Source organism: Convolutriloba macropyga, chromosome 14 (assembly GCF_964194025.1).
Source record: "Convolutriloba macropyga chromosome 14, txConMacr16.3, whole genome shotgun sequence".
NCBI classification, from domain to species: Eukaryota; Metazoa; Xenacoelomorpha; order Acoela; family Convolutidae; genus Convolutriloba; species Convolutriloba macropyga.
Genome location: NC_134481.1, coordinates 25,494,630 through 25,512,869, shown reverse-complemented (window position 1 = coordinate 25,512,869; position 18,240 = coordinate 25,494,630). Strand labels below are relative to the sequence as shown.

General features: G+C 37.6%; 1 protein-coding gene across 1 annotated transcript in view; it reads right to left on the bottom strand.

The window, feature by feature from the left end:
- The window catches only part of LOC142353128 (rab GDP dissociation inhibitor beta-like), a 175,421-nt gene that overhangs the window by 14,575 nt on the left and 142,606 nt on the right, over positions 1-18,240 (bottom strand). The window contains exon 2 of the mRNA XM_075405339.1: positions 14,454-14,611. Within this exon, the coding sequence (XP_075261454.1) occupies positions 14,454-14,498 (45 nt within the window). The 5' untranslated portion in view covers positions 14,499-14,611. The remainder of the gene's footprint in view (positions 1-14,453; positions 14,612-18,240) is intronic.

Here is an 18,240-nt window from a genome sequence, read left to right as displayed (position 1 = left end):
CTACTGTGTGCTACCTTATGTACACAAAAATACAACAGTATGACTGTGTAATCTATCTTAGAAAGTGTTTTTGATATTTTCTCTGAAACTTTTTTTTCGAAAAGTTGCCATGATTGGGAATTGTTTAGTTTAAACGTAGCCATGGTTGGGAATTGATTAGTCTTGCAGAAAAAATTCTAGACATTTAAAAAGTCTCAGGCCTGTAGTGGAATCTTAACTTTGCTCAATAAATTGAATGTTAGGAGATTTCGTCGTCTCACAATACAATGACGCGGAAGCACTTAAGTGACTCCTCATTACCAAAAAAATTAGACCAATTTTTTTGAGAATAAAATTTAACGGTAATCATGGTCATATATGACTTCCTTGAGTTCATAGAAAGCCCATATGAGAATTCTTTCAATTTCTACAGGGCCCATATGAGAATTTCTAGAAAGCTCATTTGAGAATTCTTTCAATTTTCGATTTCCAACCTATAGAAAAACAACCAACTAACCATTTCATCTATACTGCAAACATTGATATCTGACTTGACTCGTTTCCTTATTGTTTTTTATCGCTTAGTATGTTTATCATTAAAATTAAATTGAGTTGGTACCCGGTTTACGAGGACGACTTAGTTCAAGAATTCTACAAGCATGACCATTTAGCAGGATACAGGTGATAACTAAAATTTTCAATTTTTGAAGGAAAAAGAGCTTTCATTTGTTTAGGGAACAACGGAACTGGTGCTGTCCAATCAAAATCTGAATCATTGTTTCGCGTAAGAACATTGACATGCTTTAATACTCTGAAAACAAAAAAAAATTTCGCAATACTCGACCAATTAAAATTTGTCCTAAAACTCGTTCCCAAGAGGAGCGATTTTGCAAATGACCCCTGAAGATGACCCAATGATCGTTAAAAATTACAACTTTTGCTTATTAATCTATTTGAAAAACTAGACAAAAAAGTAGAACAATTCATTTCTGTGAGATAACTTTAACTTTTCAGTAACGAAAAAATAGCCTCGTGAACGAAACAATAAAAAACATACAAATTGAAAGACCTTTAACAACTTAAAAGACCATGAACAAAGCGGTGACTTTGAATGCTACACTAAATAATGCAACTTATTCATAGGTGAAAAATCGAATTCACATTTAGTATGAAGACAAAAAAAATTGTAACTAAAAATGAAAACGAAATCGATGGAAAAGACCTTACATTTGGCGAATAATTTAAAACTTAAAATATTTTTTAAAAAGAGTGCGCTTTATACATTCAAAACGAGAAAGTTAACTATGTATTTCAGAGATTATTGTCTCAATGTTAAACTAAATACTTCAGAATTTTAAAGCTGATCAACACTCCCAGCAAAGAATCTTGAAACATTTAACTCTGCTTCCATGCATCTGTTATTAAAACAGTAAAACTGAATCAATGAATTTGAGAATGGTCGTAGAAATATTCAAACAATCGAACAATATCCAATAAAACTTTGAACGTTTGCGATAGCTGTTTATTATGTAAATAAAGAATTGAATTAAATATTGAATTGAATGGCTTTTGAATCATGAGGAATTAGCAGCTAGACAAAGCGACTCAATTCTTATGAGGGAAATTATGCGTATGTTTACGCAACTGAACAAAGATCAGCCTTAAGGAATAAATCAAAAGTCATTACATACGTTGTTGAGTAATTATATGTCTATACAAAGCCGCCCCCGTTGATGTATGGCATCAAAAAAATACTTCAAATGCCAGCTTTTGATAGCATCAATTGCTATTCAATCCTTTATCTAAGAAAAATCTTAGTGGGACCAAGTTTAGTCCTTGCGAAGTGCGGCATGTGAGAGTCCAACTGCCAGTGGCCAAGGATTCTCGTTTCCGGGTACACAGGTACCCAGTGTGCTCGTGGAAAGGACGGCAGGCGGGATCGAGTTGGCTCCTTTGTGGGACCATTTTCCAGAGCATTTGGATTAAGGCTCGTGTTGATTGGTTAGCTTGTGTTAACTGGTATCTTTCTTAGTTTTACTATTGGTCTGTTTCAGAATTTGTCATTTCCGGTTTTGATTTTGTCTACTCTGACCAAATTGTCATTTCCTGTATATGTTTAACGCACAATTCCCCAAGGCCATGAAAAGGGAGGACTGTTTTCATCTGTGATGTACACTAAATCTCCTTTTGTCAGCTTGTGCATTCCGCCCATGTTCTTTGAACTGGTCTGCAACTGGGATAAATTTTCAGTTGTCCATCTCTTCCAAAATTCTGCTATGAATCTATGAATTTCTGCAAGTGTTGGAAGCGCTATTTTGGATCTTCATCTTTTGTTTTTAGGACTGGGGGAACAACCAAAATCAGCTGATGGTTATGAAAGCCGGATAGCATAGCAGGGTTTAAGGATTGACTGTCTTTGCATCATCTGAAGCAACTGAGCCTTCTCGAGTAAAGTATAGCTCCGACTTGGCATAGCATTGTATATACTTCATCCAAAGAGAGGTTAGCTGTTGTTCCGGTTCTTCTGAACAGCAGTAGCTTCATCGATTTGACTCCTGCTTCCAATAGTCCACCAAAATAAGAAGCTTTGGCTGGAATTGTTGACCAGTTATTGCCTAAGTCTAGCACAGTTTGAGGTAAAGAATCAGTTCCGTATTTCTTTCAGCAACCTTTTGAGTTTTATGAGGTCATTCAATGAGCCTAAAAAAATTGTACCGTTGTCCCAAAAAATGAGAGCTGGGCAACCTCGTCGCGAAAAGACTCGTCTGATAGCTTTCATGCATTCCTGTGTAATCAACGCTTTAGTGACATCCAAATGGAAGGCTTTTGTAACGAAGCTTGCAAAAACCACCAAATTACATTTGGCTCCAGTCTTGTCACATCTATAAGGCATTGGACCAGTGAAGTCTATGCCCACTTTACTGAATGGTGGAGCAGGGTTGACTCGTTCTTGTGGTAGGTCGCCTCAGAGTTGAGAAAGGTTACGGCCATTAAACCGGAAACATGTGATGCAGTTTCACACTATAGAACTTGTCAACTTTTTCACTCGCTGACGCATATGAACAACTGCTGCGTTTACGCGTGAATGTAACACTCGCTGATGACTGTCAAGTACAATTAACTTCGAAAGTAGATTTTTTGTAAGGAAAAATTGATTAAAAGTTGGCAAATCGTTTTAGCAATCTGCTGCTACTAGACGTGCTGCTCATCTTTTAAGTAAAAGAGTTGAAGGATTCTCGATTTTCGACTTATGCTTTGGTTTTTCTTCAATTTGTCTATTTCATCAATATAGTTTTCTTTCTGCGCATCTCTAACAATCATATGTAATGCTTGTCGCTTGACTTCTCTCGATTGGCTTTGTAAAAAAGTCAGCAAATTTTAGAACTTTCTTTGCTACTCTTATTGCTTTGTCGAGAATTCCGTAAGGTTCAATAGGGAATAATTGGTGATTGGACTGCTCAATGTTTTGATCATTGAGCGGGTCGTTTTCTCCCCAGAGGTTCGGGAATAGTGCCCAAATCTAGTGTTAATATTTTGCTCCGCTTTAATTCCTTCTTTACTTCTGTTGAATTTCAGGTTGTTTCGGGAGATTCAAGTTTCTATCAGAGAGCCATTGTGGGCCTTCCCAACACATTTTAAGGGATGAAAGCTGCTTTTCTGGCACCGGGCGGGTAGTATGATCCACTGGATTCTCTTCTGTTGGCATGTATTTCCATTTTTCTGGTTGAATAATTTGCTGTTCTTTGGCCAAACGAGCTATCAATATTGAGAAACTACTGGGGTAGAATTGACCCAAGCTAAGGCAACGTTGAATCGCTCGATGCGTACATTTCAGATGCAAGTCCATTTTGGTTTACCGTTTTCTGACCAGTTTGTATCATCTGCGCTCCAAAAACCATTGAGCACAGTTCTAGTATCGTTATGCTAAGTGTTTTTCTGGGCGCCAAGCTGGACTCGGGACATAGCAAGGTAGACTTGGTCTGAGATGCTCCCAGTGATCGGGCATATATTGCAGCTCCATAAGTTTTTCAGTAGCGTCGCAAGATAAATGAAGTTGTATTTTTTCAATAGCGAAGTCTGCCAAAAAGCGTAGTATATGTAGCTCAGATGAATGAGGCATTCCACTCATCCAGGCTTTAATTTGTTCGGTTATGGTTGTCCCAACATCATCGTCATCCCATCCAATTTCATGTTCCCATGTTGAAAAAGAAATTTGCATTGAAGCGTTACAGGTGCTAGGAGACCGATAGGGTCAAATACTTCACCCATTTTGCTAGATAATGTTCTGGTGGTTATATGTACGTTTTCAGGATGGGGCAAGTTGCTGTTAACTGAATCCATCAACATTTTTTTTGTTTTTAGCTTCTTAATTTTGACCAGTTTTTGGGTTCGGCCTTCTTTTGTAGAACATATGTTTGTTGGATCTCGAATGTTTTTGAGCCCCCAAAGCATCGGGCATGGTTCAGTTTTCGAATGGTATCGTTTTATGCTACTAAATTTTTTATTTGTGAAAATTTCGTCCTCAAATTTGACAAATTTTTCTTTTTCGGATTTTTTGTTCTCTGTTTGAGTAGTTTTTTTCAGGTTCTGAAAGCTCGGATAGCTTCGGGCAGCTATCAGTGACTGAGCCGACATCTCAGATGTCACCAATGGACGATTTTTGCAGATTTCTGTCGACATCAGTTTTGACTGTATTTTCGCCTTTTTGCAGGATGTTTTTTCTTGATTAAACCCCGTTAAAATTTGCATTGAAATAATCGGGCAAACATGGGGAGTCGCATGGTTATAAGCAAGGGATTCTAGTAACTGGATTTCATATAGCTTTTCACAGTCAAGATTGACCACTAATTGTGAAAAATCCCATTTGTGAAACTCGTCAAGCTCGACTGATGGACACTCAATAACTGTCTCTTCGTGTTCGAGGCAGACCCATAGTAACTAATAATATAGTTGCACTGATTTTGGGTTCTATTGAAGTAGAAAGTGTCTGTTTTGGGCAGCCAGTTGAGACCAAGGGTTTTTATGGTGTGGTCATGTGAACCGATGCAAAGATGTTTGTTTTCTTGTAGTTCCGGGGACATAGCTTCCATAACCTCATGTGAGTTGCCTGCCCACTTGCGATTAGACATCACAATGAGTGCTAGGGTAGTTGCAATGTCTTGGAACAGGCCTGCTCTCTTATGTCACAACCACCTGCTCTCTTATGTCACAACCTGCTCTCTTATGTCCTGCTCTCTTATGTCACAACCACCACGAAGTTCGACAACAAAAAATGAGTTCAGAAATGAAAATCTGCAATGAACTGATGCAGCATGTTTTGGTGTATCACGTTGTGCCCCGATGGCGTGTTACAAACTAGAAGAAACGCCGTATATGACTTGTGTCATACGGTACTTCTTTATTGGTTGCTTCTGGCTACAAGGCCAAAACATCTGCTGAAAGTTACGGTCCTTTTCGTTCAGTTCGATTTGACGGTACATCTTTGCGATATCACCTGATAAAGCAATGCCATGGAAGCGAAACTGAATCAGTATCTCAAAAAGGTCGCGCTGTTGTTTTGGACCAACCAGGAGGCAATCAGACTTTTTCCGTTCGTTATTTTTGCTGATGCGTTGAACACTGATCTGCATTTTGTAGTCGTAGAGCTTGATTTCTATCCTGCGTGATGTGGCATCAGAAAGTGTTTCTCGGGCGGCAGATTATGATCGCTTTCAGGCACTGTTTCTGAATGTCCTGTCTCAATCATCTCTTGATATTGAATTCGGGCATATGGGTTTTGTGAAAGCTTGTTTTCATTTCCCAAAAATTGTCTGAGGGCATTTCGAGACGATTCTCCAATGTCGGGCAACCATTGCCGATGACTGTCTGGATCAAAAATGGCTTCATGTTGGTCAATTGGTAGTCGAACTTGAGGCCTTCTATTTTGACCATATGTTGTCGTGTCATAGTGATTAAATCACGTCAATTCTTTGGGAGTCAACAAGGCTGGAGAAAGTGATGGAACATCTTGCATTTCCCAAAATTTGGCAAAGATTTTGATTTCGTTGTCAAGGAGGCATATTGCATTCGAATTTGCATTATGTAAATTTGCCTATTCTGAGTTAGCTTTTGCTGGCTGTAATTGTCTTCAGCACTACGCAGTTGAAGTAAGATTTTCCGCTGTTTTTGGAATAATTTCGGAATAAGTTTTTGGAATAAGTTTGAGTGAACCGCCGACTATTATTGAGTCTTTCCGATTGACCCCTATGATTCGGCCATTTGATGGTTTTGCTTCTAATCCCAGTGTTTTGCAGGCTTTTGCTGTATCTGCATTGATATGACCTCCTGTGTCTAATAATGCTCTTCGATTGTGTATTTGTTTGTTTCTACCAATTACTTGAACGCAGGCAGTTGGTAAGATAGTCATTTGGTAATATTTTTGAATCAAATTACAAGCATGTGTGCCAGGTGTAGCATTGATAGCCTCATTGATAGCTCATCCCGTCCAGTGACGTGTAGTTGTTTGGGGGAGAATGGGATCGTTTAGCATTTCCATCGAACTTACTCTGTTTTCTAGAAAGGTCATCATTAGTGAATTTTAAGACAATAAGTGCCTTCACTTTTGAGTTCCCATGCCCTCTTGAGATTAGACATTCAATTTTGTGAAAAGACAATAGTGCCACAGGTCGTTATCAACTTGTCGGCCAAGTGAGTGAATCGACTGAGCTACTTCATTGAAAGTACTGTGCAGCAGACGGAGTTGGTATTGGGTTTCTGCTCTCACAGGCTTGAAGTCAACTGTCCTAGCTTGGAATGTACGTAGAATGATGCGATCGTTTTTGTATCGCTGCTCGAGTAGATTTCTTGCCGTCTCGTAGTTGCTGTCAGTTGATGACAGGCTTTTTATTAGTTTTTCAGGGGACCTGATAGGCAACATTTCAAATAGACAAGTCGCTGGCTATTTGACAATTTTGTGTTGAGGTGCACGGCTGTATTGAATTGATCGATAAAAGCTATCCAATCAGTGAATTTGCCGTCGAATTTGGATAGCTGTATCTGTGGTAGATTTGCAACTTGCGGCTGGTGCTGTGTTGCATCTCCGAAAGACCTATTCGTAGTCACGTTTTCGGCCATCTTTTCCAGCTCAACTTTGCTTATGGCTTTTCCCGTTTGAAATAGCTTCTTTCGGACTACTGTGTGCTTGTCTTGAATCACATCGGATTCTGTATCGAGCTGATCATCCTGAACCGTTTCCAAATAGGATTCGACTAGTTGCTGTTGAATTTTGAAGCATCCAGTAGCTTTGGAGAGGGCCAATCTCAGCTCGTCTTCGTTAGAGGGCCCGCTTAGTCTATCCCATCCATCAAAGATCTTTGAATAGTCGTGAATAATTAAAATTTTCAGTTTATTAAAGTAACAGTATTTCGGTCTGAGGAGAGTCAAATGTTGCAACCAATCTTTCATCAGTGGCAGTAAGAAAATACTATGAGTGTATCGAGAGGGAATCACCTTGCGTCGTTCCCTACTCAATGGAATACTATGATATACTAACTTTTTTCGTCAAATTATCCATCGCCAAAAAACTGGGAACAATTTGCAGTTAGAACAACTGTTCCTAATGGGTGAACAGCAATAGCCAGGATAGCTTTGGTCTAATCGTTGCTTTTTACAGTCCAAAAATAACTCGGGATTGTAATCAGTCCCGGTTTTTTAAAAATACTTTTAAATCTTTTGATTTTTTACTGCTAATTACAAAACAGAACAAATCAAGTCAAGGCTTAATTATGACAGATCCAATGGGCTTCCTTTGGAGCTTCAAGTAAACCTAGTAAATCTAGTTTCTTTTAGTCGAGGGCATATCTTTTTACCTTATCAAAAAACAGCAGTACCCATTTTTCATTGAGGTATCAAGAAAGTCTTATTATTGAGATAATTGGTTTATAACAGTCGGCTTTATATGGGCCCTGAAATTAACGTCGCTATCAATTAAAAAGCCAAGGATGCCCTTTCCATCTCTTATCTTGACGTGAACAACTGCGAACCAATTCTGCTCATTTTTCAGAATCGATTTGCTCTATGAATTGAAAGAGCTAATGCATGCATGGCCATTCAAAGTGGATTGTCTTGTGTTGTACTTTTCTCCGAGTGCATGGTCTCACCCTCAGCAAGAAAGAAAATTAACCCATAAGACAGAGAGCACTAAGCACTAGAACACAAAGAACTAATGGCCAAAGCAGATGAGTAAAGCTAACAGTCTCCCTTATTCAAGAACTCCCACTGAAGCATCAACAATTTTGCGCCGCCTAAATGTTTTTGAGTCCCGAACGCAGAGGATGAAACTTCTTGTTTCAGGGCTTTTGGGCCAGCATCAGCAAAGCATGCGAAGACAAGCGGAAAATATCTTGCTTTCTCAACATCAATTACTATTTGCTCATATTTGTTCTTTTTAATATGATAATTGTAAGCTTCGCTACTGATTTCAAGGCAAGTTTCTGCTAGTCGGTTTAAAATTTTTCACATCAAAGTATGTTTCGTTGAACCTGGATTCCCAAAGTCCGTTGCCCTTGATATCTAAACTTGCATCATCATCAGTTGTCGTTGATTCAACAGCCAAGGTTTCCCCTTGCAACGGCTGAAGACGAGGTTCGAGATCGAAGAGACATCACTTAACAGATTTGCAAAAGAATAGCAAAGTTGATTATTTCTCATTTGAGTGTATCCTGTGAAGTTTTCACTGCATGAGCGGATTAATGTCATCATTACTGGGTCCCAACCAAAGCGAAGAACAAGGCCGTCACGAAACTAGTTTGTCCTTTGTTCAAAGTGACATTTCTTTAAAGGCTTAGCGTTCAACCAGCTTGATGCTATGTCACTAGCTAAGTCAAGTGAACGAATCTCGCCTTATTTAATTCGCTCTTGATTACTTTTTTTTCGATTTGATATCCAGCTCTTTTTCATTTTTATTTCATATATGATTTGTTGTTACTTTAGTTAGGCTTCGGGCAGAGATAGGGAGAAGGGACTTGAAAGTTGAACTGTTCGTTTGCATTCTTTAAAGGTATCTTCAGGTTTAAGGACGTTCAGGCAACCCTCCCTTATCGGCAATGAAAACATCTTCCGGGATTTTTTTATTGTAGGCGGGATGGACTCTTTAGTAGATTATTGATTAATTTCTGACCTTCTTTTAACAGGTCTTCAATATCAGGTGTACGAGCTAAGAAGGTCAATTTATGCTGAGCCACTGCAAAGAACGATTTATGAACATTTTGCGGTGAAATATCAGCATGAAAGGCCATCTTTTTTGACAATTTCCGTTGAGCTTAATAAATTTCTTCTCTGCATTGTCAGAGCTTATTACATTACCAAGTACTCTAAAGTCTTCAAATATTTCCACTTCATTGTGAACAAAAATCTGCTGTGCTATTTCAAAAAGATGTTATTTCGTAATGAAATGGCACTTGGTAAGATGGTAACAGAAAGCAGGATCATGTTTTCCGATGAAAGAGTATTTTAATTCTCATTAGAATTCTGACGGCAGGGCCAAATGCTGAGCAAGTCGACTAACGGCTAATTTGCTATTCAAATGTATGCAGGCATTTTCGTCCTGGGGGTCACTTGCCAAAATATCTCGTACTCAATGTATTGCGTATTAGTAGAGGTAGATACGCATTTAGGGTTGACCCACGGGTTTCGGAACCCTCAGTTCAGTTATTAGAGTCAGTTTCAAGACGACAGATTAGGTAGTTTTTCAAATTTCTTACAGTTTCTACAGGTGAATATTATTTGCCATGTACAGGGTTTCTGCACATTGTAGAATTCATTAAAGTTTCCTGTCTTTTCGCTCTAACGTAAAGTTACTGTCAGTCTTTTGTATTTTTGTTTTGGGCAATATAAATCCTTTTTGTGTTCCTCGTGTAGAAAAACGCGTTAGCATCATATTTTTTCTTCAGAATCAATACGAAGTAAAGAATGTCATGCAGTTCAAGATAGTTGATCGGGAGCATTTCGAGTTGTTTCAGAAACAACTCTTTTCACAACTCTTTCTTTTTCTTTTCACCGCCCATTATTCACTTTGTGGCCCTTTTTTGCACACGTCCAAGCTTTTTGCTGGGTTCTGTTTGGCGCCCAAGCTCGTGAAACATACATAAGGTTTGGAGCGACGTAGCCAACATATGCGTTCAGGAGTTTTGAGCATGTTGGCTTAAAACTCAATTCCACATCGCTGTCAGAGACAAATGAATTGTTTTCCTGAATTCAACAATGGTTTGTCCCACAAGGCGTCAAAATAATTCCCCCAAGACAATGCATTAAGCTTTATCTCGGTCGTGCACTTCTATGTGAGGCTTTACTTCAATTTGAACAGAGCTTTGACAAATTTACTTGCCCGGCGAAAACAGTTTTGCTCCAATTGAGATTATTGGTTATGATGAGTCCCAGATCGCATTGCTTTTGCACAGTCGACAAGGGTTTCTTCTTCATCAAGGGAGGTTTGCAGGGTTCCTTTGAGGCTGAAGAGTGTTGATTTCTTGATGTTTGGTAGCATTCTGTTGGAGCCATTTTTCGGGCTTTGCTGTAGTACTGTTCAGTTGGTCTTGGATCAAGACGACGGCTTTGAAGTCATCTGCATAGCCATAGCAACTAACTTCAGTGAGAGCTTCAGGAATGTCGTTGATAAACAGTAGAAATAAGGGTGGGCCCAGTATGGACTCTTGCGGTGCCCACTTGTCACCATTTTCAGGGTCGATGAGTTGTCGTCAATGCGCACGTATTGTTGCCTGTTTATTATTATTATTATTATTATTATTATTATTATGAATTCGTGGATATGACACTGGGGAATCACACCCCGCGTTTACAATCTAGGATTGGCACGACAGTTTGTACATAAACAAATAAAAATCCAAGTACAGGGATTGTTTTCAGTCCAATGTCTATTAAAATAACTCCACATGTATTCAATAAGTTTGTTCTTCAGATTCTCCGGGTTAAAGAAATCAAGAGCTCTTTGCACGACGTTTATTCTGAATCCAGTCCTATACCAAAAATTTTGCCTCTGTATTTCAAATCTAGTGTCTGGAAGCACAACACGTCTCCTTCTACCGCTGTTGGTGATGTTGAATTCTTTCGAAAAGTCGACATTGTACCTTCCTTCCAAGATGTTACTGAAAAGTAGAAGGTCTTTAAGCACTTTAATGTAGAGTGGTGGTAATAAGTTTGATTTGATCAAAGCATCCTTGTAGTCAAAATTTCCGCAAATCCACTTCAGAACCTTTTTATTGAATTTTTCAATTATTTCGAAATTCGTTTTTCTTAGTTCCCAGCATTCGGATGCAGATAGCATCGACATTGATATTATTGATCGGTATAGGTCGACTTTACTCTTGGTGCAAATGATCGGGGACGTACTTCTTCTCAACCGAAAGAACGATTTTCTGGCCATTCCAACTCTTACTTTCACATGCTCGTTCCAGTTTAGTGATTCATCCATGAACAGGCCAACGTCACGAACAAGGCTTTTGTGGTTTAAATTTCTTCCATTCATAATAAAACAAAAATCTTCTAGGGTGTTCTTATTTCTACCGTACTGAAATTCGCTAATGGAACATTTTTTCAAGTTAAATAGTAGATGGTTTTGCACACTCCAGTTGTGAAGGGCTTGTAAATCCGTTTGCAGTTTTTCTAAGGATTCTTGTTCAGGTCTCCCATTGTAAAGAAGTTTTAAATCATCAGCAAATAGTAAGGCTAACGATGAGAAAACAGCATTGGGGAGATCGTTTATGTATATCAGGAAGAATAATGGTCCCAATACCGATCCCTGTGGTACTCCAGATGTTACAGTTCGCTCATTTGATAGCTGGTCACCTATTCGCACTTTCTGTGTTCTTCCTAATAAATAGTCTTGTATCAGTTCGAATAAAGCCTTGGAGATGGGAATTTGAAGTAACTTTTTCATCAGGATACTATGTTTTATTTTGTCAAACGCTTTGGAGAAATCAAACAAAATAAATAAATTAACAGAATCTCTCGAGTTCAAGTGTGAGTAAATATGAGACAAACTGTATAGTAATTGTAGTACAACAGAACGTCTTGGCCTAAAACCAAATTGGAAATTGCTTATTCGATCAGCAAACGCAGTGTAGAGTGATGCAAAGATAAATTTTTCAAATAATTTTGCGACAATGTTTAATAGAGTAACTGGCCTATAGTTCGAAACTTCTCTTTTGTCACCATCTTTGTATATCGGACTGACAATACCAGTCTTCCAAGCAGATGGAAATTTGCGCAATCGCTTGATATTACAGAACAAGTTTTTCAGGGACATAGCTATTGATCCCCCGCATCTTTTAAACAATAAGGGTGGTATCGAATCTTGACCTCTGCTCTTCGAGATGTTAAGTGACTTTAGCTCTGTTTTGATTAAATCTTCCGTAATTAAGATGTCATTTTCCCCAAAATTATGCTGTTCACTTGGTTCGAAGTATTCATAACCGTCATCAGTCACTACCGTAGCAAAGTAATTATTAAAAAGGTTTGCTTTCTCGAGATCTGTGCTCGCTTCCCTTTTCAAGTTTTCAGATTTTATGACTGGTGGTAGACTATCCTTTTTCAGGCTTTTCAAATATTTGTAGATTCGTCCTTTGTGTCTGCTGGCAAAAAGCTTTTGCTCGTACTCGACTCTATCGTTTATTTGCAATTGATTACATTCCTCAGTGAGCTTTTTCAGTTTTTCAGACGTACACAGACCCTTTTTCTGTAGTTTTCTTCGCTCAGTTTTAATCTTGTTCATGTGATGGGATGTCCATGGAGGCAGTAGTTGTCTATTTTTAGTTCGAACAGGAACATGTATTTCGATCAGTTTAAATATCCATTCATACCAGAGATTCGTGTTAACATCCACATTGCTATAGCAGTACGGCTTGAATGGGTTGGCAATAATAGCCTCATTCAACGCAGCAATAATAGCCTCTGACGCGATAACTTCAGTTAGAAGGTTTGTCATCAGGTAGGAGTGTACTAGGGGGAGAAGCTTTCCACAAATGCCAAATTGGTTGAGTTTCTGTATCAGGGAGTCGTTCACAAGTTTTGTTTCTGTGAGCATGAAAAGTCCTCTGTTCACAGCTTTCTTTGTGACCACTTCCTAGGTCGTCTCTTTATTGGACGACTTCAACTCCTAGAATCATGCAGGTACTTAAGCTCTCGATACTTCCAGTAGTTGTCCAATCTCGACTTAAATGGCCTAATTTTCTCTGACGCGATAACTTCAGTTAGAAGGTTACTCTACTCATTAACGACACGTGGCTGAAGCTGTTCTTCTTTAGTTCAGTCCTCAACTTGTCCAGTTTCAATTTGTAGTCGTGGCCACGCAATAATTTGGCAGTATCGGCTCTGTTCAGGAGTCCTTGGCACTTTTTCTGGTCGTGTCCAACTTTCGGACCGAGGAATTTGAAGGTTTCTATTGTGCGGAACCGTATCGAAGGCTTTGGCAAAATCTACATTCAGGACTGCCATTCGATCCGTTTCTGATTTGTCGTATAGCCCATAGAGCCCGTTGATAAAAAACATGAATTGTATTGTCGCTGAATCCGTATTGACTGTCATCTAGTGAGGCAACGAAATGTGGCAACTCAATGAGGCAAGGTTTATACAGATCCAAACTGCCAATGCAAAATATACTCCCCGACGATATGTTCATAGCTGATTTTGTCATGCAATTTTGAAGATTAACGGATTTTTGACCGAGGGCTGTCAACAACCTTCTCTATTTGTCTTCATCGAGCCCCCAGGCTCCGCAGATTCGTGTGTGCGCATCACAGCAATGACGGCAGCATTTATAATATTCGGGAGCATTTTAAAAAATCAGATGATAGAGCATGTTTGTAACTTATGGAGTGCAAACATGCCATTCTGCTGCTCATCTTGGTAACAGCTTCTATCTGCGCAATCTGGCTGTAATGATAGCATCTTTAGTAGATGCTATCATCTTAGTAGATAAGGCTTTAGAGTATTTGCTCAGGGGTTTTCACCCGTGTTTCAAAGTTTATTCTTCATGTGCATTTATTGTTTTCGGTGAATGATTTTTTGAATAATTTGTAGTGTAATATCCGTGCACTGTCTACATTATGGTTCACTATAGTAGTAAATCCTCAGCAACGTTTGCTTGTTTAGGAACTGTCCATAGTCTTTGTATACTCTAATAACTAGGCTGTGGAGAGACTTAGTTCTACGGAAGTTGCCGTCGGTTTTTTGTGAACGACTTGTCGGAATTTTGAATTCGCCTCTTGTATCTTGCCGAGTGGCTTCACGTGTATGGCACGTGCTTCTGGGGGTGCCAATAATATGCGCCCACTAAGCTGGGGGCACAAACGGAAAAGATCCTGAAGTTTAATAGTTTATTAATAAGTTTACCATTGAGTTGTTTACTTATTTTTTTAGTTATCGAGAGCTAACTAACTTATGGCAATCAGTAAAAATAATTTCTATGAAAAAAAGCTTACCGATAAACCAGTTCCCAGAACTATGACATCGTATTCTTCCTCCATATTCAATCTAATCACTCTAATGTTCACCGATTTCACAATGAAGAGTCAAACAGCGGAAAAGCGATCAGTCAGCTGCGATTAGTTTTGAAAACACGAGTTTAAGCAATTAACCTGAAACATAAAGAGACAAAAATAAATTAACGTTATTAATTTTATGGCAATCTGGCAGATGACTAAAAAATACAAATGCAATTAAAACCTAAAAAAGGGGTATGATCCACCCAATAGACTGAACGGTGCTAGGAAATTTGGCCGACAGGGCGTTTAGCCGACAAGGAAAAAATGAGAAATTTAGCCGACAGTTTTTTCATAATTGGTAATTAAAGTCCATAATTGGTCCACAAATCAGTAGTTCGGTTGTGACAGATTCATATCAAATCCCCACGGGTCGCTCAGGCATGGCCATGGCCCGCGAGGCATGGCCAGATGCGGTAAACTACGGTTCGACCACGGATTGAGCTTCGTTACACTAGTTGATGAAAAAACTGCGGTATATTTGTCCGCTTACGAAAAAGTGTTTTAAATTGGCCAATCACAGCTTTAGAATAGGCTTTATTGCTCATTTTAATTAAATTGTCGGATAAATTTCTCAATTTTTGGTTGTCGGCTAAACACCCTGTCTGCCAATACGGCGGCAACCAGACTGAACAGTGAGCCTGCGACGAAAACTCACAGCAGCGCATAAAAATGCACAACAAAAAGATAAAGTTTCAAAAATTCTTTAAATAACGGCAAATAGTTTCAAAAATTCGATGTTATTTTAACTCATTTCTTAGAAATAGAGCCAAAGACAAAAATCGATATCCAACTGAGTAGTCGTCCAGTATTGTTCACGAGACGTTGCATAAAAATAGTCACGAGTGAAAAGGTCACAGCAACCCCCCCCCCCAAACTGAACAACATCTCAAAAATGTTAAAAGTCTTAACAATAAGGAGCCTATACCGAGGTTTTTTGTTCAATACAGAAGAAATATTACTCAAAATTTTGCAACTAGACTGAAAAACTTGTGTGATATTCAAATCATTTTCACAAGAAAGCTAAGAACTTGCTTGCCCACCTGAAATTATCTTTTGATAAGAATCTGAAATCCCATGTGGTATATAAAGTTACTTGTAATTGATGTTCCATCTATGTTGGCCAAAACAGCCATGTTACCACTAGAGTTTCGGAGCATCAAAAGAAGGATTCCCCAGAGTGACAACACCTCGTTGAATGTTGTGGTACAGCGCATAATATTGAATGGGATATTCTTGTTACATGTCGCGGGTTTGAAAAACTAAAGACAATAGAAGCGATCTACATCAAAAAGCTGATACCACAATTAGTTACGTGCGATGAGAACCGGGGGCGGAAATTGACATTGAATTAGTATCTCAAATGCAAACAATTTGACTTTTGAAATTCAAAAATTATTCTGGTAAATGTTACTTCGAAATTTTGTCAACCCCAACAAGTAAAAAATAAAAACAGATAGATAGGAATGAAAATAAAAATCGGTTTCCAGGAATAGAAAGCAGTATGCCAGGGATTTTCAATAAAATCCGGAATAAAAATTCATTTGATTTTTTTGTAAAAGTGAAAATAAAATGTTGCAAATGTGATTTTAACTATAAATAGTTTCTAAAATTCGATGTTATTTTAAATCATTTCTTGAAATTTGAGTCAAAAACAAGTTTTTATACTTTGTAATTGATTTCATTTAATTTTGAAACCCGACGTTGAACGCAATGTTCGAAAAGATTTGTTTTTTTTTAAAATTAATTTAAGGTTTATTTGACAATTACTTCCTCTCTTCATCTAAGAAAAACATTCTATTTTGACGCAGAGAAACACGAATTGTCAATATACATTTATTTTCGTTGAAAGAAAATTTTGAGTGCTTTTTCATAATACTTAAAGCTGAACGAATAATTTTACAATTAATCGCTGTTCATCGAACTCCTGCAAGTAGTTTCAAATGTTTTAGTGAGAACTTCACCCCAATCTCTGAGGAGAAAAGATTGCTTTACGACAGGAGTCATACTAGGGGATCTGAGTATCTCCTTAACGACATCCAATGATGCCTCAGCTCTATGGAATCGATTTAGGGAAGAATTCGGGTTAGTTCGGCAGTTCTTGATCAGAGGAGGGCTTCATGATCATGTCATATCCTCCAAAAATAGGTGCATTGAGGTTATAAATTCATTGTTTCTCTTTTAACAATATATTTTTATCTAGGCCTACGCAAGAAATTGTTTAGGAATTGTAAAAATTTCAAGCCTGATATTTACTTAGAATCTCTTTTAATTCTTAAAAAGAAAATGTTGTAGAAGAAATACTTTGTAAAAAAAATTCGGGCATTCGAAACAAACGGTTCCAAACTTTACGTTCGATATCAGGCTAAAAATTTTTCATAAATTGGTATTGGATAAATTGAATAAGTATTTACATTTCAGAGGAAAAACAGCTGTCAAAAAAGTTCTATATTGACAAAAAAAACAAACATTTTCAACAATTGCGTTCATCGGCACGCTTAACAGTGGAAAAAATGATCTACAAGTATATAATAAAATTTTGATCACAAAAACACAAAAACATTGCCAATATCGAGAAACCTGGAATAGAAATGTCTTTAAAGAATTGATAACAAATGTAAATATGCGTTGTAAGTAAGCTAAATTTTGTATAAAGACAAAATTTTCGATTGAAATGTTTATAATAATTACTAGAATTGTTTTAATTGTGTCCTCAGACAAATGTAAATATATATTCATTTTTTCCTTTAACAATTTGTGAAACAATTATAGCCTGATGATGAACGCAAAGTTCAAAATTCTTTTGTTTTAAATAACCAAAGTAATTTTAATTTGGCAAATTGGTTTCTTTCACAAAAGTACATAAATTTGTCTTTGAGGCACTCTATCGAATTCTAATTATAATGAAATAATAACGAAATTTTGAGATTATTTACAGTTAAAATCATACTTACAACAGTTTATTTACATTTATTGCACCAAAATTTTTTCAATGTTTTTTTCCGGAATTTTTGAAATTCCCCGGTATATCGTTTTGTTTTCCTGGATAAGAGTTATTACTTTCTTTCCGATCTGTTTATATCCTTTAGTTTTTGAGGTTGACAATATTTCGATTTAACACGTACTGGAACATTTTTTGTTTTTCAAAAGTCATTTTTTTTGCATTCGAACTGATATTTCAATGTCAATTCCCGCCCCGGTGTTCTTCGCGTGTATTTAGTTGCTGTTTCAGCTTCTGTTGTCATCAGTTTATCAATGACGCGACATGCATTTGGAATCTCTCATTCAATGTTATGCGCTGTACCACAACATTCAACGAGGTGTTTTCCTTTCGGGAAATCTTTTTTTGTTGCTCCGAAATTCTAGTCGCTATATGTCGGCAGGTTTGGCCATATACTCAGATGGAAATGCATCCATTACACGTAACTTTATATACCTTATGCAATTTGAGTTTTTTATCAAAAGAAGATTTCAGGGTGGCCCAGAAAGCTCTTCATTTTCTCGTTGTTGAAATTAGACACAAATTTGAACAATTTTAGGAACTATCTCAACAAATTAAATAAAAAAATTTGCTGTATATACAGTATTTAACCTATTTGCAACCCATATTTACATCTGTTATCAAATGCTTTAAAAACCTTCTTAATCCAGATAATTCAGTTCTGACCATGTTTTTGTAATTCTTGGTTAATTCCGAACTTGCCCTAACAATAATTATCACTCTTGT